This window comes from Pseudorca crassidens, chromosome 16, assembly GCF_039906515.1.
Source record: "Pseudorca crassidens isolate mPseCra1 chromosome 16, mPseCra1.hap1, whole genome shotgun sequence".
Taxonomy (NCBI): domain Eukaryota; kingdom Metazoa; phylum Chordata; class Mammalia; order Artiodactyla; family Delphinidae; genus Pseudorca; species Pseudorca crassidens.
In genome coordinates this window covers 11737921-11762535 of record NC_090311.1, presented here as the reverse complement: position 1 = coordinate 11762535, position 24615 = coordinate 11737921, and the positions used below count along the sequence as shown (strand labels likewise).

Here is a 24615-nt window from a genome sequence, read left to right as displayed (position 1 = left end):
CCCCGTGAGCCCGAGCCGGGAACTTCAGGAAAGCTGTCCCTGTGCCGGGTTCCCTCCTCTCGCAGAAGCAGAGTCGGGGACATCCTGGAAAGCGCGAGGGCAGCTCCTCCCCCAGGGGAAACCATCATTCTCGCAGGCCGAGGGACAGTCGCCCAGGATACGAGCAGCTCCCCAGAGGACATCTACTGGATTCCCTTCCCTTTCCTTCAGACGCAGAGGGGCTCCAGAAGAGACCACCAACTTCCTGTTTTCACTGCTTTTCCCTGGTCAGAACCCCTTCCGTCAGAGACCCTCTCTCAGACTTCCTGCCCTTTAACTTGGCCACTTGGCTGAACTAGGAGCCTGGCTCGAGGTTGGCAACGGAGCCCCCTCCCGGCCTTGACACCCAATCCCAAGCCCATCCTGGTCTCCCCTTCCCGCCCCCCACCAGCTGCCCTCCAAGTCCTCTGGTGCTGACCCTCTCCTGCTCTGAGACCCACTCACTTTCTACATCAATCATTTGAGCAGTATTCAGATCCAGCTCCCTGGCCCTGGGGCTCTTCCTGTGTTCACTCAAATGACATAGAGGAAGAGCCCTAGCCAAGGACTCAGGAATTAGCCCAGACTAGGAATCTGCTACATCTTTCCTTTGTGACCTTGAACAGACTACATGACTCTGGATCATTAATATTTATGGACCCCCCTATGGGCCAGGAACTGTGCTATGTACATTATATGTATCATCTCATTAAATCTCATTGAGTCAATGTTATCCCCATCTAACAGGTGAGGAGATTTAGGCTTGGAAAGATAATGTGACTTGCCCAAGAGCACACAGCTAATAAACATTGGAGCTGGGTTAGAATTTAGGCAGTCAAACTCCATGACATGATCTTAATCAAAATTCTCATGCTAGTCAATAGTAAAAAAGTAATAATAAAAATAATTGAGAGAGATTCTTCCACTGCTAAGATTCTGGGGAAAGCTGCAAATTCAGTAGAAGTGGACCCACATTTTCATGTCTCCAGATGGGCCATGACCTTAACCACCTAAGAAAATTCAGAGAAATACTGCCTCCAGGAGGGGAAGGGACAGCCCTCCTGGGAGACCAGGGTCTCACCTCTGTAATCGCCAGGATCTGTAAATACAGATATTTACAAAGCAGCCAGTGGCACTATATTTCTTCCCCCATTCATCTTACGAGGGTACAAGAGGGGACATGTGGACCAAAAGCCACATACTTGCAAAGGCATCCTTCCTCTGGAGACCAAGAAGCAGCAAATTCTTTTCCTGGGAACATCTCCATCAAGCAGACATCTGTTACTCTTAGGCGATCTGTATGCCATAACAGTTTAAAAAACAGAGTTTAAATGCTTAAATGAGAAGGAAACAGTTTGCCCGCGTTGCAAAATAGAATATAAACTGTGCTGGAATTAGCACAAGGGAAACATTTATCTTCCCTAGATAATCTTGAAACTGGACTTTTTTTTTTTTGGATGGTGTATAATTATGTTTACTGGCATGGAAAGATGGTCATGATATATCACTAACTGGGGAAAAAAACTGGTTGCAAATACCAAACCAGACTTTTTAAAGGAGCATTTGACTCTACCTCCCTTGCTGGGGCAAAGTATTCGCTGCATATCCTGCGAGGGAAAAAGAAGGATGGGTCAAGACCAGCTGGGTGGTGGCCTTGTCCCTGAGAGAGCAGAAAGAGAGTCCCATTTTTTAGCTGGAATGGCCAGAGATTTGTCTGAGCTGAAATCTGGCCCAGCCTGGTATAGAGAAAGATGGTGGGCTGGGAGGGGGTGTGTGGAGGGGTCTAAAAGACCTGGGTTCCAATCCTGGCAGCACCAACCATAAGCCATGGTGACCTGGTGCAGGTTCAATGCCTCCAAAGGTCAGCCCCCTTTGATATAGTGGAAGCCACACCCACTGCCCAAGTTTGACACCATCTGCAGTGCGCCTTGCACAATGCCTGGCACGTGGGAGGTGCTCAGGAAGTGGTGGGCCTCCTAATTCTGCAATCACAAGGGTTGACCATTACCAAAGGGCAACCCTGGAGTGCCAGGCTGTGAATGAGACCAACCAAACTTTGAGATCCTGACCCACTTGACATTCCTTTGCTCACGCAAGGAACGTTTATGGAGGGCCCACCACGTGGCTGCTCGGGGCCAGGCAGTAGACTCACCTCTGGGAACTCGGTGAAACACATCCCGTCCCTGTCCTTGGGGAGAGAGCTCATAAGCTGGTAACAGAGAAGTAGCCACGTGCCAGGGCTCTGAAGGCGCTGGGAAGCGGGCAGGGGGATGCTTAGTGGGGTCCTCGGGAAAGACCTCTCCCAGGAGCTGACATTTGGCCTGAGAGCCAAGGAGCCGAGGTCAGGAGGAGGCAGCCTGTGCAGAGGCTGCAGGAAGCAGCGTCCGTGCCCTGCTCACATCTGAAATGAGCTGTAGAGGGACAGAAGGTGAGCTGGGGCGGGGCTCAGCTCTCCTGGCTTTGCAGTCCTGAGGCCATGGTCATGATCTGAGCTTTCATTCTGAGCACAAAGAAAGGCCCAGAAAGGGCTTATCCAGGTGAGCAACGTGGTCAGGGTTTTGCTTTTAAAAGGTGGATGCTGGATGAAGATGGGGAGGGGTGTGCAGTGAGGACTGACCTATGCAGAGGCTCCATCCGGCAAGACACGAGAGAGGCAGATTGGCCAGGGCCCAGGGCTGTGGAGGTGGGAAGGATGGATGCACTCAACGTAGATTTGGGAGCAGAATTTAGAGGACTTGCTGATGGATCAGCCTAGAAGTCAGGAAAGGGGAGACCCTCAGGCCACTTCCAGGTCTCTCGACCCAGTGGCTTTCTGGGGGTTGGGAAAAGGTCCCCCCTTTCTCCAGGCGGATGCAACACTGTGAATGCCCGTGCAAGCACCCAGCCAGTGTACCCTGCAAGACCCTCACTCAGAGGCCCCGAGGGGGGACCCCCAGGTTTCCGCTTCAGCAGCTTTGGACTTGCAAAGTTTGCAGTGCCTGTGGGGATCCAAGGAGAACAATTTGGGGACCATTTCGACAGAGACTCTGCGCCTGCACCCATCTGTGTGTGAGGTTTCTCCCCTCCCTGCCCAGGCGCCAGTCCTTCCACAGTGCTCGCTGTAGTGCATGAGAAGAAACACAGTTTTAAAACGCTGGAAGCTAATGGTACAAGACCATTGAGCACTTAAATAAATGTAAGTTCTAGAACATCCGCGGCCAAAATGGAAGTAAATAATGACAGAATGCGAGTCATGACTGCGCTTGCCTAGCATTTGCCAAGCGTATAAACAGTGTGCTCACAAATTCAGGGCGGGGACCTGGGAGTTGGGTACCAATTCATCAGCTCCCGACTCTAACACAAGAAAGGACATATTAGCAAAATCGTAATGGGAAACGCAGTTAACTAATTCTTCATTCTCTGGAGTTAACCTGAGACTGGAATTTAAAAAGCTCATCCCCCATGAGAACAGAGAGTACTTATTCTCATGTTTTTCAAATGAAATCACTTCACCGCCAGTGTCAACATGAAGCTTAATTAACCCCCTGACATTTAGGGAAAAGACAAAACAACTGAGCATGTAAACTTAAGAGATGAACACAACCGGCCAGCCCTGTCCCCTCAGTCTCTCTCCCAGGGGCTGGTCACTTTCTTTCTTACAGAGGAGTTTTTGGTTAAAAACCCCATCTCATCTCCCGACCAGCTGCTGGCAGGGTTGATGCTCCATTCTTTCTTTTTTTTTGAACTGTGTATAGTATGACTTTTGTCTATTTTATGGCTGCACGTCACAGCCTGTGGGATCTTAGTTCCCTGACCAGGGATCGAACCCATGCCCGCTACAGTGGAAGTGCAGAGTCCTAGCCACGAGACTGCCAGGGAATTCTCCATGCTTCACTCTTTAATTCCCCTACATTCCTATAGCTAGTATGTGGCCTGGGATGTAGTAGGTGCTCATTAAGCATCTGTTGTATGAGTAAAGGAGCATCTTTACCAAAACGCCAGTATTCACCCCAGCGCTGGGCCTCCCTGGGGCCCTGTCCAGGCAGAGGATGAACCAAAAAGGGAGCTGGGGTCGGGAGATGGAAGGTTTGGTTCCAGCCTCAGACTCCACCACTCACAAGCACGTGTGAGTCATGTCCTTTGTTTTGGTTTTCCCATCTCTAAAATGGGAGAAATAGATGTTCTCCCACTTTTTAAGGTTTTGTGTATGAAGCAATGGGAAAGAAGCCTTTGGAAAGGTGTTCTTCAAGTGTGAGGTGACCCCCGCCCTGCCTTGGAGGGGAGTTCTGTGATTGAGAAAGCAAGATGGTGCAGGAGTGTGAACCGCAACTGACTCTGAGAAAGCTGGGCGGGTCAGCAGAGTGGATCTGGAGGTATCATTAATGACTGAAAAGTCACAGAGGAAAATGTCACCAAGGCCGTGCTCTCTGCATACAGGAGATGGAGATCAGGGCACAAACTGTAAAGCCAGCAGAAAATGTAAACTGTGAATAGCCTGTTAGAAGGCAATAGGGAATGATGGGGCTTGTAGCCAACTGGAGATTACATTTGCGCTCTGCCCAAGGCAATTGCACTGAAAGCTTTCAGACACATGCCCCATCAAACACAACATCTATGCCCTGCGGGTTGAGATTTTGAGACCCTGCAGACTGTTGTCATAAGCGTGTTTTACTCTGAAGCTTTGACCTCTGGGTCCTGGCTGGCACTGGCGGGACTGCCCCTCCCAGCGCTAGCTGATTCTTAGAGACAGAAAACAACTGACAGATGCAGAGCTCACATCCCCAGGTCCCTTCTTTATGGGGCTCTCACACTCTGGGCCACCTGCCCTAATGACTCAGGCCCAGGTACCAGTTAGGGACAGTCCCTAAGCCCCAGAGCCCACGGAAATGATACAAACTAGCCAAACCTACCCTTTGCCCTGCCTTTTCCAAGGAAACCACAATAAAGGCTTTTGCCTACGTTTCCCTCACTCTCTCCACCTTCTGACCGACCCTGGTGATTCCCCACGCGGCCCTGCACGGTGTGACCTGCTCCTTTCTCTTAGAAACTATCCTTTCAATGATAGTCGTCTCCTGATCTGCTGGGCTCACCACACCTGAATAATAATAAAACCTACATTTTAGAACACCTGGGAACTAGAGCATGAATCGTCATGGCTGCTATACTCTCCCCATTGAATCTTGGCACCTAACACAATCCCTAGCACATTGCAGACACAATTTAAATATTAATCAATAAATGGACGGATGGACAGACATAGGGTGAAAGTGAAAAGCTGGGTAGAAGCATGGGTCTGGCTACACAGATTCCCTACACTTCTGTCTCACTTCTGCAATGGCTTTAGGAAGCTGAATTCTGTACCTGCCTCAGTTCCGCGATTGGCAGGGATGCAGGCAGCCCGGCCAGAGAGAGCTGGGGGAAGTGCTGTGAGAAGTGAGCCGTGGCTGAACACGGGCAGCTCACCCTCCCACCCGCATTCAGCTCTTCAGGCAGCTCCTAAGCCAGAGGCTTTCTTCTGGCAGACAGTCTCCCAGCTAACTCTGGCTGTTTCCTTTATGTGCTTATGAAGAGCTCACCACCTCAAAGGGCCTCTGAACCCAGGGGTAAAAGGGTAAAAGCCAGAAAGAGGGTTCCCAGCCCACCTGCAGTCTCTGGGACCCGCCCAGCACAGGCTCTCAAAAGAGAGCACCAAGCAGCTCGCTCAGTTCCCTGGCACCTTGAAATTATCCTGCAGCTGCGACAGTGCAGTGGGTGTGTGGGTCCGCATCCCTGCACTTTTCTGGCTAGTAAACTGCAAGTGGAGCTAGAGAACCCATGTTGTTTTTATTCCTTACTCTTTCAAGTACATCAGTCTGCACTGCTTGAAGATGGACTGAATTTCCCAGATGACAGGGCCCTTGGGTGTCATTCTCAGCATTACTATCTCATCCCAGGCAGAGAGAAGGCATGTCGGGGATGACCTGGGGGAGGCAGAAAACCCCCTGTCGGGGGGATCAAGCATTTGCTGTTTCTGACGAATCCTCAGTTGGGTGGTTTGGTTGGCAGCAGTGAATGGCTTCCTAAGACCATCCCTTCCCCAGGTCCAAGGTGGAAGGACAGGGGGCATTCGACCACAGTGAATGGACAAGGAGAATCCGGGGAACAGCCCAAGTGGTCGCCCTAGGAGAGGGTGGTCAGTAGGGTGACTATGCAAACTGGTTTCACCGGGAACAGAACCAGCTGATGCCTATTATCCCAGCGTGATGATTAAGCTCACTCCCCTTCTCTCTCAAGTGTCCCGGCTTGATTGATAAATCATACAGTCAGGCTCATCAGCAGGGAATTTTGCAAATGGGAACGTCTGACTTGGAAGGCTCTCAAGTAAGAGTCTGGTTGCTCTGTTTGTGCAAACAGGAGATTAAGGTTTGGCAAACATGCTGGAGAAGGTCTGGCAGCAGCAGACGGCAGGAACAATGAGCAGAAGGGAACCGTGCCTGACCTTGGGCTCTGCTGGGGGCGCCTGGGCCCAGCAGGACTTCACTCACAGCCTCTTCACCCAAGAGGGGGCTTCCAAAGACAGCATTTCCTTCCTCTGGTTGAAGTCTCAAGCCCAGAGTTAACAAGTCTAGCAAGGGGTAGGCATCAAGAAGAAAGAGTTTCACCAAAAGGGCTGCAAGAGAAGGGAACATCCCCCCAGCTCCATCATCGGCACGGGCCAGTGCCACCATCCCATTCAGCACCACCTTGCATCACCATGGGGACCCTGAACAGTCTCCCATTTGTCTTTCTTCCTGGTTGAGATCTTGTTTCTGTCAAAATGAACTATTTATCTTTGTTGCATGAAATGTCACGGATTACGGGCAAAACCAGAACAAACCCACGCGCAAGAAATAAGAGCCCTCTGACGATACCCACACGCAGCTCCCCAGATCTTTAGAGGCTGTGCTGAATTTTCTTTTCCCAGCACTGAACTTACTCTCTAGAAGTATTTAACCCAAGAGGCACCTGACAGACAAAACCCCAGTGACCTGAGCTTGTCAGATCAATTCATTCTTGAGCTGGTTCACCAAGTGAATCTGTGGACACATGTGACCCACACACAGAGGCAGGGCAAAGACTTTAGAGGTAAGAGGTGGCTGTATGTTCACCTGGTGGCCTCACATGACGCTTAATCAAGCTGTGAAATACTCAAACTGTCCAGTGTTTTAAGGACTGTCCCCCCTTTGGGTGTGTGTGAGAACTAAAACTTCAAAGCTATTTGTCTTTTTATGTAAGATTAGCCATCATGCAAAACTTACTGGTCAAGCAGGTAATAAAATACACATATTCCATGGAAGCGTTTTGCACATTTCAGTCCTTGCAGAAAACAAAGAGGTTATAAACCCTGCACGGTCCTGAGAGCGAGTTCCTTCGCTTCTGAAAGCTGCCAGTCCTGCCAGTGTCTTGGGGGCTCATGTATTATAAATTCTCGAAGCTCTTTTAGCTGCAGTCTGGGCATCGGGTGGACCTTCGTCCTCTTCCTCCGTTCGCTTGTGTTTTAAGAACAAGTCAGACTTTAAGAAGCGGCTGTAGCTGTCATACTTCATAAGGTTGAAGATCTAAGGGGAAAAGGAAACAAAATCTGAAGGGTGAGGCTAATCATCTCATCGAATATTTATTAAATACCGATCGTGTGCTGAGGAAAATACGTGCTAAACACACAAAGAAAGTTAAGTACGTCGTGTGCTAGACAAGCTGGATTTCCTGGGTGTTTTGGGTCATTTTGAAATTTTCTCAATGGAATATAAGAGCTTAGAGAGTCACACGAAACAAACCTATCTATATCTTCCACGGAAGTATAGGTTCGCACAGCACTGATTTATACCTTTGTATCAAGAGGTCCTTTAAGAATTTCCACTTTATTTGGGTAGATAATACAGGGATGTATGGCTCCAGGAACTTGAGATAGCAGAAGAGAAACCATTTCTGTAGAGACGACAGTGTACTAGGCCACTGTCACTGTCATATCAGACGATGTCAATATTGTTAAGACCCCCGGAAGTCTGGCATCCCAGATCTCAAACAAACCTATCATTATGCCCAGAAACAAAATGGGGCTTATTCAATGCAGGTCAGGGAAGTGAAACGGTAGTCCTGGCGAGCAGAGGCTTCGGGAACAGGCCTTAATGAAAGAAAATAGCGGTCAGCTGCGGAATGCAAACACCTGCTTGCTCACACAGTTCCAGGAGTGCATCTCTGGGAGAGAAATCATTCCAAGGTACGTGCTCATCAGGTGCAAGGGGAGAAACCCTGACAGATTAGAGGGCTGCCGCCTGCCTCACCCCAAGTCCTCCGAGAGCTGCCCCCTCTCTTCCCAGCATCCCCTCTCCTCCCACCCCATCCTTTGCCACCACCCTCCTCCCTTGCCCTGCAAAGGGGTGGGAAGAGGAGAAGCAAAAGGGAAGCGCTTTCTGGTGGTCGAGGGATACAGTCTCTTTTGAGAAATCTCTCTCCACCTCTCTCAGACCTTTCAACCGAGCTTTCAGGGCATTCTGCAGACCGAAAATCCGCCCTGCGCACCCTGGTGCCTTCCCTTATTGCACCACCAATGGGCTCAACGAGTGGAAAGTTCCAGGGGTGTCTAGAATGCTGCTCACTGCCAGGCAGGGTTATCAAGTGGGTGGTAAAACGTCTTTTCAATCTGTCCTCTCTCAACAGGCACACAAACCACTTCGTAAATGAAATGTCTGATGGTGTCCAGGGACTCAGAACATCTACCTGGGGGCTGGGAGAACTGGACCTCAGCCTTGACACCTTCATTTTCCCAAGACGGCTTCAACCATGGGAGAACCGCTTAAATCATTTTGCTTTCAGCAGAGTTTGGGTTTTCTTTAAACTCTTCAGCTACTGCCTGCCCTTCCCTGGGCGTCCTTCCAGTTTTATCTCACTGCTCAGAAAGACCACGCCTCTGTAAGCTCCCACCTTGTGCCTCTCCATGGCAGCCATCTATTTTGTAGCCATCTTGTAATCCTAGACTGATGTGCTACGGTTTGGAGAAATTATTCATTAAAAAAAAAAAAACACCTCCCAGAAAATACTAGAATCATAGCCAGGGGTGAGACGGGGGATGAGGAATGCCATTATCATTTCGTGCAGGTGTTGCCATCCCTCACCACCTGCATTATTCGGCCCTTCCTGGCACAAGAGCCCCCAAAGGGAACTTTGAGATGCCCACCAAGTTCACAGTTTGGAACGATGCTCGAAAAGTGACTAATGAAAGCAGCTTCGCGAGTGCCCTCCCGGCCCCCAGCCCCGCACCCCATCCCGACCAGGTCCGCAGCGGATGGGACCCAGCTCTGCCAGCAGGATGCGGTTCGACCCAAGTGTCTCGTCTGAGTCTCCACGTGTGGGAGTGGAACATCCTGTTTGCCTGCTGTGGCTCTTCAAAGAAGAGAAGCAAAAAGGCTGGGGCTGGAGGCACCTGGGCAAGGCCGGAGGCAGTGGGGGAGGGAGGAGGGGAGGTGGCTTCAGCCGAGTACCTGGCAGGACTCACTCGGCCTCCAGGAGATGCCAGGACACCACAGGCTTGGCTGCCCCTTTGGCACTCCTGGCGTCGGCAAGCGTGAGGGGAGGGGGCTGCGAGCTATTTAACAAGAGCAGATGGGCTGCTCCCTGCCATGGGCGGGTGTGAGATGCCCGTGAAGGCCTTCAGGCTGGGGCTGCCCTCTCCACGAGCCCTCACCTGCTTGCAGGTGCAGCTCCTGGTGCCGCCGAGTCAGGGGGTGGCAGCTGCAGCCATCAGACTGGGACAGATTTGAAGAAGAAAAGGGATGCTGATTCCAAGAGTCTCATTTTCTGGGGCTGTGAGCTGCCTGGTATCTCTGCACGGGGTCTTCACTGCCACCGGCCAAGGGTCTCCTGGGCACTGGCCTAGGAGCTCATGGCAATAGGCAGCTCCCATCCCAGGGCTCCTCATGGTTGGTGCTCAGCGAAGATGGCTTAGAGGATAGAGAATGTCCTAAAAATCTCTTTCAAGAAAGTGGCCAGGACTTCCCTGGTGGCGCAGTGGTTAAGAATCCGCCTGCCAATGCAAGGGACATGGGTTCGAGCCCTGGTCTGGGAAGATCCCACATGCCGCGGAGCAACTAAGCCCGTGCGCCACAACTACTGAGCCTGCGAGCCACAACTACTGAGACCGCATGCCACAACGACTGAAGCCCGCGCACCTAGAGCCCGTGCTCCGCAACAAGAGAAACCACCGCAATGAGAAGCCCATGCACCGCAACAAAGAGCAGCCCCTGCTCGCCACAACTAGAGAAAGCTCACGCTTCAAAGAAGACCCAACACAGCCAAAAATAAAATAAAAATAAATAAAAGTTTAAAAAACAAAGTGATTGATAAATTAAAAAAAAAAAAAAGAAAAGAAAGAAAGTGACCAAACACCAGGTACCCAGCTGCTGACCACAGCCTTCTTTATCACGGGGCAAATGGCCATGACGGAGGCCGAACAAACATTCACCCAGTGAATGAATAGACTCTACCCACCGAGCAATGACAGAGCGTTGGCAAAACAATTCAGGGTGGTACCAGCCCCACTAAGAGCACCTTCAAACCACACGCCAGGCAATGCATGGAGCATCCTCTCTAATCCTCACCGAACCCGAGGACCCCAATCACACATGGGAAGGACGGAGGACTTGGAGATTTGGTGTTTTGCCCCAGTGGCTGGTATGTTGTCAGCTCAGCTGCCATGACAGGTACTAAGGACTGGGTGGCTTGAAAATCAAAAATTTCTTTCCTCAGAGTCCTGGAGGCTGGAAGTCCAAGATCAAGGTGATGGCAGCGTTGGCTTCTCCTGGCTTGTAGGTGGCCATCTTCCCCAGGGTCATCTGGTCTCTGCTGTGTGTGTGTCTATGTCCTAATCTCCACTCCTTATAAAGACACTGGTCAGGCTGGAGTAGGGCCCACCCCAAGGACCTCATTTAACGTTAGTCACCTCTTTAAAGACCCCCATCTCCCAACACAGTCACATTCTGAGGTACTGGGGCTTAGGAGTCTGACATATGAATTTGAGGGAGACACAATTCAGCCCATAACAGTGAGTAAAAGAGGGTGCAAAAAGGATGCAGGATGCAAACTCTGGCCGTCCGGCTCTCGAGCCCACACTCCTAACCTCCAGGCTATCCTGCCACTCGTGGCAGAGCAAGAGGCAGTCATTAAAAATGAAGACTGCATAGGAGTTTAACATGGAAAAATGTATGTGAGTGTTAAGTGACTGAACACAGAATTTTTAAAATGCACGTAAACTAAAAACAATGATCCCAACTACGTTCTTTAGCGAGTGCTTGTGTGTATAAGTGGGAAATAAACATCCCCAAAGGTCAGTATAGTAGGTTGAATGGTGTGCCCCACCCCCAAGTTTAGGTCCACCTGGAACTTCAGAATGTGACTTTATTTGGGAATAGGGGTAGTTGAGGATCTCAAGATGACATCATCCTGGACTTAGGATGGGCCTAAATCCAAGGAGTGTTGTCATAAGAAAAGGAGAGAACACACAGAGAGACACACACAGAGAGAGGAAGGCCATGTGAAGGCAGAGGCAGAGATTTTGGAGTTGGAGTGATGCAGCCACAAGCCAAGGAACACCAAGGGCTGCCAGCGGCCACCAGCAGCTGGAAGAGGCCAGGAAAGAGTCTTCCCTCCAGCCTTTAGAAGGAGCACAGCCCTGCCGACACCTCAGTTTCAGGCTTCTGGCCTCCTGAGCTGTGAGAGAAAAAAATGTCTGTGGTTTTAAGCCACTCAGTTTACAATAATCTATTACGACAGCCCTTGGAAATGAACACAGTCAAATTATTGATTTCACCTCACTCCTGCTTGTGCACAGAAAATGAGATGGCCCTAGGGGTTCCAGAAGGTTCCACAGAACCAGGACTCTCTGATAGGGAGGACTGGCCTCACTGGGGCTGGGCTGTGATCATCCCCTGACCATGCGCCTCTAGTTGTTTGCAGGGAAGCGAAAGAAGAAGGCGGAGACCCAGGTGGGCAGGGGCCGGGCCTGCAGGCTGCCGACCAACACCCCTTGACCAACACCCCTTCGGGGAGACAGGCAGCCTGTGGAGCAAAAAACTCAAGTTGGCAGCTAAGTTGCATTCCCTACCTTTTTTTTTTTTTTTTTTTGGCCATCACAGCTGTGGCCCAGTAGGTTTCAGGTTTCAGCAGCCCCACATCTGGGGGCTGGACGCCAGGACTGTGAATTGCTTAATGTCGTGACCTTGGGAGCCAACCCTCAGGCTGCTGGCGGTGGGACTCGAAGTGAAAACAGAGAAGGGGGTCTTCCTGCCAGGAGGTCTCCCCACTCAAAGTTGTTATACAAGACGCCCCGCCCTCCCCAGATCCCAGACCGCGCGACCGATTAGCATTCCCCTTTCTGCAAAGGAAAATATCCACGTGGTGCTTCAATTTGAGACTCTTCCGGGTCTGCTGCTCCCGAAAAGGACTCCCTCACAGACGCATATTCAGCCATATAGACAATGAGAAGCTTAACCAGCCTTGAGGGCCTCTCCGTGAAGGTTTCATCCCTGTCTCAAGTGCATTTCAAGTCTAATAAATCTTTTAACCCGTCTTAGGGGACAAGGCCATTAAAGACCTAAACTAAACACGTATCCTACCTCCTCTTCAAAGCCCTCCACCATGTTATTTCAACTGGATACCAGGAGGAAAAAACATGAATCCTTTACTGCAACAGAAAATTTTATTAATGGAATTTCATATTTGCTTCAAGAATCTGGTTTAGTTTTTACATGAAAAGGACTGAAAGAACACATAACTGTCCATGAATTGCAGTTCTAGAATGCAACTGCACACCTAGACCTCAGACATGCTTTCACACCACACGGACAGACACAAAGTGTGAAGAAAACCAGCCTCCACCTCCAGCCCTCAGGCAAGGATCAGCGGGGCGCCGCAGAGGCTGCTGGGGCCAGGCACAGATGGGGACGTCCCCACCCCTGATGGAAGATCACCTCCCGCTCTGGGGATGGGGGGATGGGGGAGAAGGCCTGAGGGCAGCTGGCAGAGAGCAAGTAAGAAGATAAAGCTCAGGCCAGCCCTTGTCCCAAAGCACCAGGGAAGGCCACACAGAAGGTTCTGTCGCCTGGACAGTGCTGCTTCCTGGACAGGCCCCCCACTGAGGTGGACGCCGTGCCAAGGTGAGAGCAGAAATCCAGAAAGAGGCCGAACACGGACAGAGACAGAGACCCCTGCCCGGCGAGCAATCCGCTCGCACACCCATGGGTTTGGTGCTGTCTCACTGCCAGGGGTGGAGGGGGGGTGATTTGTCCACTTGATCCTGGAGTCATTAATACTCAAATCCAAAGCTGAAATGACATGCTTTCGACGTGGGGTGAAGGCGTTTTATTTTCGCCTTTGGCCGTCAGGGAGAAAGTTCAGTGCTCTCTGGCACCCGTCCCCTACCCCCTCTTCTTCCCCTAAACTCCATTTTAAAGTTGTAAAAAAACCCCGAAACTCAAAGTATTTCAAATGCTGTCCTTGCCTCCCCACCCTCAGAAGCCATAGGGCCATGGCAAACGCCAGGATCCAATGCTCCTTCCACTTGAATGAAAACCCATGAACCGCTCTTTCTGGCTTTGCCCGTTGGAACATGTCATTCTCCGGACTGGGCTTGACCGTTGAGAGCAAAAGGCAGCTGGCACCAAGACTGAGGTGCCCAGTAAGTCCAGCTCCAGTTCCCACCACAGGCAGACTTGGAGAAGCGAGGGGCTAGGAGAGGGAGTGGACTCCTAGATGACCCTGGTAGGCGTGGCAGCCCCTCCCCCCACCCCTGGGTCCTCACCAGCTGGCCCAACCCTTCTTACTGAGGTCTACAAAGGAAGCACTTCTCATTTCTTGGGTTCTGGGGAAATTCAAAGAAACGACACTGCTAAAAAGGGGCCTGGTGCATGGTTCCTTTCGCTGTCAAGGATGTGGCTGGGAGTGCTGACATCTCACTGAAGTCTTTTGATATTTTTTTAAACATCAGAGGTTGAGGACTTCCTTTTCAGTGGAGAAAACCACCTCCACTCTGCCCTCCCCAGACCAGACTTAGCACCAACCCCGAAGCCTGGGTGAGGGCATCCTGGCAACACGCAAAATCTGCAGTAAGTGTAGGCACTGGGGTCCCTAAGATTTATGGAAGAAGAATGAGCCCCCCTGCCCCCCTCAAACCTGCAGGCTTCTCTTTCATGGTCCGAGAGAGCAATGACCTTGACCCTTCCCTCTTCTCCAATATCCTTGTTATTCCAGAGAACCCATCATTCTATGCTGTGGAATTCAAACCAGAGGCTTCAGAGCAAGAAAGTTGTGTAAATTGGTGCCCAGAAACTTGCAGGAGCAGAATTCTGTTTTAAATCTTTCATATGGCACAAGCTCAAGTCACTGAGCAGATTTCAAAGTGTTCCGTTTTCAAACATTCGGGGGAGGGTCTGGAAGGATACACAACATAAGGCGGAAAGTGAGAGGGAAGAGGCAGGAACTGGGGGATTTGAGCTTTTCATCTCCTCTTGGATTATGTGAATTTTCTTCTCTTCATCTTAACAATGCATATAGTAATTTAACAATTAAAAATAATTTTTTTTTTTTTTTTTTTTTTTGTGGTACGCGGGCCTCTCACTGCCGTGGCCTCTCTCGTTGCGGAGCACAGGCTCCGGACGCGCAGGCTCAGCGGCCATGGCTCACGGGCCCAGCCGCTCCGCCGCATGTGGGATCTTCCTGGACTGGGGCACGAACCCGTGTCCCCTGCATCGGCAGGCGGACTCTCAACCACTGAGCCACCAGGGAAGCCCTAAAAATAATTTTTAAAATTAACTTGTCCAGAATCCTGGGCAAGGCAGTAACAGGATGTGCTCGTGGCTAGTGCTGGCTGTGTTGGCCTTCCTCCCTGGAGTTCTAGCCACGTAGCTGAGAAGGACACATGTGTCCAGGCCACCAAGCTGACAGGGCCAGAACAGACCGGCACTGTCATTTCTTGTACATGTTAGGCTGCTGTGACTAATTTGATCCCTTCATGTCGTGGGTGACTCTCAGTGCCTTAGTGACTGATGGGAATATTCTAGAATCAGCCAGGGCTGGAGGTACAGGAGAGCACTACTGAGCAAGGGAGGCGAAGGTGGGAAAGGAGAAGAAGGTAAGAGTGTTGGCTGGTCTTTAATCGCCAAAGACCATGCCGCTGTACCAGCGCCCAGGAAAGGAAGAAGGCGGCACAGACCAGAGGGAGAACAGTAAGAACAAACACCACTGCTTCCCGTGGACCATGGGCCTCAGTGTGGCAGGAGGAGTCCGGCTGAACCAGAAGCGCCGGGTTCATGCCCCGTTTCCCCTCTTCCAGCTCTGGGACCTCAGGCCACTCAGGTCACCTTCCCCTCAAGGGAACTTTCTCTCGTAAAGTGAGGTGCCAGGTTCCACCTTCCCCGAGCCTACTTGATAGTCAGATAAGATGCACACACAAAAGCAGTGTAAACTGTGAAGAGGTTCCGCCTTAATGTTTCCCCAGAATTCACTGAAGTGTAGGAAACTGACAGACATTATCTGGTGCTTTTTTGAAAGGTGGGAACCTAGCGAGGGTAAGGCACGTGGATTCTGCTACATTTCTGAAAGTTACGTTAAGCCAGGGTTTCTCCACCTGGGCACCACTGACATTTTGGACCAGATATGTGTGTGTGTAGGGGGTCGTGGGGCGGTGGGGGGGCTCAGGGCTGTCCTGTGCATTGCAGGGTGTTTTGACAGCAACCTGGCCTCTGCCCATTAGGTGCCAGAAGCACCCCCCCCACTCCGATCATGACAACCGAGAATGTCTGCAGACATTGCCCCATGTCCCACGACAGTTAAGAACTACTGCATTAAGACAATTTAAAGGACATGCACAGCTAACACCTGTGGAGGGCTGGCTGCACGCCAGGTGCTGCACCAAGTCAGTGTTTCACAGACATGAGTGCATTTCATCCTCACAACTGCCTTATCATAACCTGCGTTTCACAAATGAGGAAACTGAGGCTCAGGGAGGGATGGCATCTTAGCCAAAGTTTCAAAGCTGCTAAATTCTAAAGTCAAAGAAAAGTCGGCTCTACGGAAACAAGGTTGTGGCCATCAGGGAGCAATTTTTTAAAATGGGGCATTGGGACTTCCCTGGTGGTGCAGTGGTTAAGAATCCGCCTGCCAGTGCAGGGGACATGGGTTCGAGCCCTGGTCCAGGAAGATCCCACATGCCGCGAAGCAACTAAGCCCGTGCGCCACAACTACTGAGCCTGCGCTCTACAACCTGCGAGCCACAACTACCAAAGCCCATGCTCCCCAACAAGAGAAGCCACCGCAATGAGAAGCCCACGTACCACAACGAAGAGTAGCCCCCGCTCACCGCAACTAGAGAAAGCCTGTGCACAGCAATGAAAACCCAACGCAGCCAAAAATTAATTAATTAATAAAATGGGGCGTTGAAGGCTTGTGGACTGCTTTGCTGCTTGGAGAGGTAGCCGTGTTTGCCGAAAGCCCCACGTTACCGATGAGGCCACAGAAGCCACACCAGGAAACAGGACCCACCTGGGGTCAGATGGAGGCAGTCTTGGAACATGAGCTCCCACTTCCCCCTCCAGCCTTACTTAACATGCAGTGACAGTGACAGTAAATCTGAGCTCAGCGTCCAGGAAGTGATGGGCAGGGAGGAGTAAGGGAGGGGGGAGGGGGTTAGGTCATCAGGATACAAACAATGAGCCATGGTCAGGAGACTGCGGGTTCGCAGCTGAGTTTCTAGAACAGAGATGGATCTGCACCGAGTCATCTGCATTCTCCTGACTGGCTGAGGAGGGACGGGCACAGCCGGAGCTGGGGATCAGAGCCAAGGTGCCCGGCTTTCAAGAGAACCAAACCTTATGAGCCCAGCCGGCACATTCTACAGTCACTGTTGAAATTAAACTGGTTGCCATGGCCTCAGGGCCTAACCCCGGCCAGTCCCTTCCAGCTTAGCTTCTTCATCTCCCATGCTCACTCCACTGCAGGCACAGACCCAGTGGATTCCTGCCCCAGGGCCTTTGCAACTGCCATTGGCTCTCCCTGGAAGGTCCTGCCCCCAAGTCTTCTCACGCAGCTCCCCCTTGCCACTCAGATCTCAGGCATCTCTTCAAGGAGTCCTCCCTGACCACTAGACCCAAAATAGGCCCCTCTCAGTCACTCTTAACCCGTCATCTGTTTCATCTCTTTCTTAGCATTTATCTCTGTCTGTCCTCTTGGGTGGACAGATGCTGATTTCCTCACTGCACACACAGTTCCTAGCACAGTCCCCGGTACATAGGAGGCCCTGCATCAATATTTATAACATAAAGGAATGAAAGAAAAAACAAGTTCACACACCAGCAAACCAACCAGAACTGAACTAGACCTCCCAGGGGAGTTTTTAAGACTAAAAAGCCACTGCAGTGAAGTGCAATCCATTGAAGAAAACAGCTCTTTGTAAGATCACCTCCTCCTTCCTGCTTCCCACAACTTAAAATTGTCCAACAGCAGCCTTTGACTGTAGGCTAAAGTTCCAGGGAGATGCCCCCAGTGCTACCCTCACCTCTCCTGGCTTTACAGGCACGTGCCGGGCACACACCTGGGCCACGTTGGCAGCACAGAATTAAATCAGAGAACAGTCTCTCTAATTATGAATTTTCCAGGTAACAAAGTTTTAAGCCCCCCAACTTCTCTTAAGATATAATTTATGGGGACTTCCCTGGTGGTCCAGCTTTAAGACTCCACGCTCCCAATGCAGGGGGCCCGGGTTCAATCCCTGGTCAGGGAACTAGATCCCTCAGGCCTCACTTAAAGATCCCGCATGCTGCAATGCAGATGCCACATGCTTCAACTAAGACCCGGTGCAGCCAAATAAATAAATAAACAAACAAACAAATGAATAATTTTTTTAAAAAGATATCATGTATGATGAAATTCTTTTTTTTTTTTTTTTTGCGGTATGCGGGCCTCTCACTGTTGTGGCCTCTCCCGTTGTGAAGTACAGGCTCCGGACACGTAGGCTCAGCAGCCATGGCTCACGGGCCCAGCCGCTCCACGGCATGTGGGATCTTCCCGGACCGGGGCACGAACCCATGTCCCCTGCATCGGCAGGCGGACCCTCAACCACTGCGCCATCAGGAAAGCCCTATGATGAAATTCTTATTAAAACGCCTAACACATTCTTCAGTGAACACACTGACCACAATTTAAGTTTTGCTTTATAATCTGGGGTCATTAGGATCACTAACTGCATCACCGTCCTGTAGCACAGGGATGCCCCCAGTGCGGTGTGTGGGGCTGTGAGATTCCCCACGCTCAGTGGTTCCCAATCACTGTGCTGTGGTTTTGTGTTTAGTATCATTTTTCTGCTTCCTCCCTGGTTGTCAGCCATCACTTCTTGCTGCCTCTCACTCCACAGCCTCTATCAGCACTTCAAATGGGCTGTGAACTGAAAAACCAGAACCTGTTAGAACTGTGTGTAAACCAAGAATCAACAGGATCTGAATGAAGACCCGAGAAGCTCTCCTTTAAATGAGATTCGTGGATGTCAAGTCATCTCATCTGATGCTCAGGGAAGATCTTCCCATCCTTCTAGGCTCCAGCTGTGCCCCAAAGTCCACGCTGCCCTCTCAGCAGCCTCCAGGGCTCGGGCACTGCCTGCCGTGGGAAGGGGCTGAGGCCCCTGGAGATTTCCTGGTGAGCCGGTGCTGAACGCAGCCAGCTCAGACAGCTCGGCGATAAAGCCAGGCGGTGCTCAACGAAGCCAAAGCCGCTGAGGAGGCTTTTAAGTTACGTGAAATCTTGTGGTTCCAAACATGCTCCCCTCAGCTTCACTCTCCTTCACTTAGGAAAGCAGGGCTCTTGTGAGGGCCTTTGGGGAGCAGAGACCCATAGACTCTGCTGAGCATACATTTTGACAGTTGCCAGCAAGGGCCCCAAGAGGCAGAGGTTTCTGAAGTGAAACAGAACCCAGAGGCCTTTGCAGGGACTCACTGTGGACTCAGCTCAGATTCCAAATACCTTCTCTCCACCCAATTATGCCCGAGGAAGATAGTTAGTACCTCTGTCTTCCCCTCAAATAAATGACTTTTAACAACAGGGTATAAAAGTATTTTATTTACAGTAAGTAGTTTGAACTGCATTGTGCCACATTTGTTAGACATGTGTGCACATGCATATTTATAGAAAAAAAATGATGGAAAGTCTAGACGTTAAATGCTATCTCCAGGCATAAAATTATGAATTGTTTTTATCTTTATATTTTGGTTTTCCAAGTTTCTTTTGTTGAGCATGTATGATTTTTCTAGTTAGGTCAATAAAAGTTTTTCTTAATAAAAGTTATTTTAAAAATATTTTGTCGCTTAAAAAAATTGTCCTTGGTCCCTTGTATTTCCTCCTTTCTGCACCAGCTAAACCTCCCACAGTCTGAATCCAACGGAGGTGCCCTGGTCACAGAGGCCTAGCTCCATTTTGAGATGTGTCGCAGGCCTAACACAAGGAGAGCTGGTGGGACAGGAGAGCTGTCCCACCGCGTGGAGAGACAGCAGCCCACCTCATTCCTTGCGGCTACCTTGCCTTCGGCGATCCCAGAAAAGGATCGTATTCGCGTGGCAATCCCTCTGCTCCAACCGGTCTCATGCGGCTTTGAGGAGCCATGAGGGGCTGCCCACGAGGGCGGGACAGCTGCACAAGCTGTGAGTGTGTGCGGCGTACAGTCTCTGAAGGTAGGTGCATCGGCCTCCAGCACGCCCTGTACCTATGGGACTTTGTGCTAACAAACCACTTAGTCTCCTGGAACCTTGCTTTTCTCATCACCAAAATGGGAATACCACTACTCACTGGAGATTAAATGAGATAATATATGCCAAGGGGGCACAGAAGGGCACCCCTGAAGGGTAGATATTGTTCTTATTGAGAATACCGAGAACACAGGGGCTTCAGTGCAGGTTCTCAGTCCTGGCTGCATTTCAGAGTAACCTAGGAAGTTTGTAAAAGATTCTGAGGTCCGGGTGGGGCAGACACCCCCGTGTGGCTACAGACACAAGAGCTGCCTTTAACCATGCATCCCTTTCCCTCCACAAATCTATGTCCATGGCATCCCTCCCATTGGCTCAACATCACTACCTCCAGGAAGCCCTCAGCAAGTCTCCCATGCTAACTGGAGTCCCTTCAACACTCAAATTTGACTTAGAATTCATGTGGAATTTGCACTTGCCACTGTACCAACTGGAAAACCTTCTCAAGCTAATATTTGTATTTTCTACCTATTTGTTTTCTATCTGATGCTGAGCAAATGAGGCCTTCTGCATGCTGGGACATGGCTCTGGGCTCTGTGCATACTCCAGGTGATCAAAAAAATGCCAACTGATGCCGTGGGCCAGTGGTTTTCAAAGTGTAGTCCCAGGACCTGCAGCATGAGCACCACCTGGGGACTTGTTAGGACGGCAAAGTCTCAGCCCACTTGGGAACCATCAAGTCCACTGGTTAACTCTGGGGGTGGGGCCCAGCTTTTGTTGTAACAACAGGTGGCTCTAGGCTTGCTCATGTTGGAGGAATGCTGAATCAAGCTAAGAGCTGGTCTCCACTTGTGTGCCAAGTAAGGCCTTTGCTTCCCCAATAAGAACAGGGCCAGCAGAAGTTTGAAATCTGTCAGTGTTCCATGGTCCACATGTGTGCATACAACGTTTCATAAGAACAGAGCATGCTATGAATAGTCACATCTGCAAATTCATGCCTGAAAAAATCTCTGCAATGCAGCTTCACCCCTCTTGCCTATTTTACTGCTGGCATTCCTCATACGAAAATTTGCCAGAACACTAAAGTTTACCCCTTCTAGGTCCATTTTTTTTTTTTGTGGTACACGGGCCTCTCACCGCCGTGGCCTCTCCCGTTGCGGAGCACAGGCTCCGGACGCGCAGGCTCAGTGGCCATGGCACACGGGCCCAGCCGCTCCGCGGCATGTGGGATCTTCCCGGACCGGGGCACGAACCCGCGTCCCCTGCATCGGCAGGCGGACCCTCAAACACCGCGCCACCAGGGAAGCCCTAGGTCCATTTTTTAAACCTAACTTTTCCTGCTTTAAGTGGACTACGTTGGCAAAGTGGACTATGGGGCCAACTGAAGTAGGAGGCGATGTTTGCACAAAAGCCCCAGGTTCCCCGCCACTCCGAGTCCACGTGCTTTTGCTTTTCTAGATTTTTCTGGCTGCTCCTACCTTCAGCGGTTACCACTCGTTGCTTCCTCAGTGTGGGTTCCTCAAATAGCTCCAGCCTCCCTTCTCATCTGGTTGAGAAGACAGATAACGCTGCTCGGTCAAACTACGTGTAGACCAAGAGGAACGAGGCCTGAGGGCGCCTCCAATGGGTCAAATCCTGGGCCTGGCAGGCCAGCCTGCTCTTTGACCAACCACGGCCCCTTCACATGCCGCAGCCTGCCCGGTCGGGTGGGACGGCTTCTAGGGTGTCGAACATCTGGTTTTAACTGAATTCTTCCAGGCTGGGAAAAAAATGCCAGTTTTCCAATCAAGGTGCATGTAGGGAAGTCAGGTTACCTGGTCCTGGAGCTTCTGGAACATCAGTGGGTGCGGTTCCTCCAGTATCGTCTCATTGAGCCGGGACTGGCCCTCGACGTTGACTTGTGAAGAGGCCTTGCTGGACAGAAAGGTCATGTAGATCTCCTTCGCCTTTTCCTGCATCTGGGGGAGACACGGAGAGCCTGTCTGTTATCGGCGAGCACAGCCCTTCCCGGCCTGAGCCCAGAAGGAGCGCTGCTGTGAGAGCCCTGGGGGATCTGGCTGTGGCTCCGGAGCTGAGCTGGATGGGAGGCCGGGGGGCGGGGGGGCTCACGGTCGGCCTGGCCCCTTCCCCTCCTCTTCCATGCATCTGTAGGCCACACCTCCTGTCTCAAAACCACTATCCATTCCGAAATGATGTCAGAAAGAATCCCAGCCCGGAGTGAGGGACATTCGGTAGCATCCACAGCCATCCTGTGACTGCCCCAAATCAAGGCCTCATGGGAACATTATTCAGCAATAAAAAGGAATAAAGCACCAACATATTCTACAGCACGGATGAACCCCGAAAGCATGACGCTCAGTGAAGGAAGCCAGACACGGAAGGCCACACGTGACATGATTCTATTTCTGTGAAATATTCAGAAGAGGCAACTCCATAGAGAGAGAGACGTGAGTGGTCGGCTGGGGGAGGGGGAAATGGGGAGTGGCTGCTTAATGGGTAAGGGGTCTCTGTTTGGGGTGATGAAAAAGTTCTGGAACTGGATAGTGGTGATAGATGTATAACACTGTGAATGTATTTAATGCCACTGAACTGTACACTTTAAAATGGTTAAAATGGTAAACATGAGAGCCCTAAAAAATGGTCAGTGTGGTAAGGTGTGTGTCATGTCTATCTTACCACAATACAAAAAAATCAAGTTAAACCATGAACACATATCCCAACCAGCGATCAAGCCCCTACTATGTGCCAGACACGTTAGGTGTTTTACAACTATGGTCCCATTTCCTTAACCCCTTGGGCGCCCATGAAGTGCCCCATCCCTGACGAGGACACAGAGGCCAGGAGAAGTGACGTGGCTTATCCAGGGAGCCTACAGGGAGACAGAGGACCATCTGACTCCAAAGCCTGGCATTTCTGCTCAGGTCCACGCCCGCGCAATACATTATCCTCCCAGCAGGCGATGCACTGTCAGCCTTCCAGGGCTGGGGGTTGTTTCCAGGGAAGGAGGTATGAGAATTAGCAAGAGAGAGAACACTTGCTGCCTGCCCAAGGGCCGTCGGGCCGGAAGGCATCAACCCTACGGAAGCACTGCCCTGGGAGGGCTTGTCAGTGGAGTTCGAAAAGGTGTGCGCATCTGCACTTAGGTTGCACCAAAACCCAGCAGTGGCTGGTACAGGAACGCTCTCACGGTGGGTGCTCTTAAACACAGCAGGCATCCGTGCCGGGGTCCTGCAGGGCGTCCCCTGAGGATTCTATGTTCTCTGACTTCCTGTGCTCGCACCTCTCAGGTGGCAAATATGGGGCTTTTCTCCAAACATTAGAGCCTCAGTGTTAGCTCACCCTACAGAGGAAGCCAGACAACATATGCCTCTGTCATGGAGCCACGGAGCTATGATTTGCGGGGGGATGCAAGGAGGCTTTTCGGGGTCTGCCTAGAGACTGCCATTCTCTCCAGAGAGCCCACCTGGGGCCTCCCACGTGCTGCAGAACTTGGCTTAGGAACCCTTTGGCCTCGTGGAAACCACCAGAAGGCTTCAATAGCAGGTGCTTGAAAGAAGGCAAAAAGCAGTCCTTTAACTTCTTTAGGTACCGGGACTAGTTGACAAACGACCCCACGAGATGGAGGCCTGACCACCTGCCATCCCCCCAGAAAGAAAGCCTTGGCAAGACGTGCAGGAAGACCGTCCAGGTCGGGGCCTTAACATGGCTACTCCAGGGGACAGGCCTGGAGACAGCTGTGGAGACCGGATGGGGCAGTACTTTGAGGCCACCCGCCTCTTGAAGACCCACTCCCTCCAGGAAGCCATGAGCTTCCCTCCCACCACCCCCATCTGTCAGGAAGGAACGTTTTTGGAAAACCACTTCCTGTTTTAACAATACTTCATGAAAGTAGACTTTCAGCCAGTCAGATTAGCAAACTCCATGTGAGGCCCTGGAAGCAGAAATCACTTTAGGCCTCCCCTCCTTCTTCCCTCCCCCCTGAACACAGACACACACAGACACACAGACACACACACACACACACACACACACACACACACACACACACAGTTTTCCAGATGGATGCAGGCTGTCTTGGGTGCTTCTGAAAAGAAGAAGTATAACGAGTAGCTTGAGGCTTAGACATGGGGCGGAAGGGAAGACAGGAAGCAGGTTCCGGGGAGGCGGGGCCTGTAGGTATATCAGCCTCGGGCCTCTCAGCACCCCCCGAATGTCCCCAACACCCCGAGTCTCTGGGAAGAGTGCAGGGCCCCCGAGGCACCCAGGCCAGGGCCACCCTCATTTCTGACTGATCACTCAGAGTGACGGCTTCGTGGGCAGAGCTTATCTGGCTGGGCTAGGAAGCGTGACTGAGAAGGGGAACCCTGAGACTGCCAACCGCAGGCCGGTCATGGGAAGGCCTGGTGTCCACGCCAAGAACACTTAGCAAAAAAGAAGAACCAGGTCTCTTGAGTTATTTTGGTATATTTTCCAGAGCTTGGTTAACCCTATTGCAGCTCCCGTCGGGACAGGGTGAGAACATCCCCCACTGGTGAGGCCGCCTGGGTCTGGGACCCTCGGTGTGACCTGGAAAGATGGTCAGCCGCTCTCCTACCAGACTCTACGGACTCTACCAGAGCAGCTGCCCCGCTGTGGACAGCAGCTGTGCCCAGCGCCCAACCCTGCCCCAGACGGTGCCGGAAAAGGATCCCCCCTGGGTCTGAGTGGTGACTCCCGGCATCAACCTGAGGAATGCCCGTGGGAGCGTGTGCACCCAGGTCTGCTTCCCAGACACCCCACCAGCCCGGGACCGTCCTCCCCACCTGGCAGTGCGTCAGCCACAGCGGTGCTCAGCAGAAGTCAGCACTCCAGCACTGCTCCCAGGAAGTGCACGCTTAGGAGAAGC

At 51.4% G+C, this 24615-nt stretch overlaps 1 protein-coding gene across 1 annotated transcript in view; it reads right to left on the bottom strand.

Annotated features, from left to right (window-relative positions):
- Window positions 1–7223: 7223 nt before the first annotated feature.
- RGS10 (regulator of G protein signaling 10) overlaps window positions 7224–24615 on the bottom strand; it is a 36537-nt gene continuing 19145 nt past the window's right edge. Inside the window, exons 4-5 of the mRNA XM_067709248.1 lie at window positions 21545–21688; window positions 7224–7574 (exon numbers count right to left, since the gene is read on the bottom strand). Coding sequence (XP_067565349.1) covers window positions 7428–7574; window positions 21545–21688 — 291 coding nt within the window. The 3' untranslated portion in view covers window positions 7224–7427. The remainder of the gene's footprint in view (window positions 7575–21544; window positions 21689–24615) is intronic.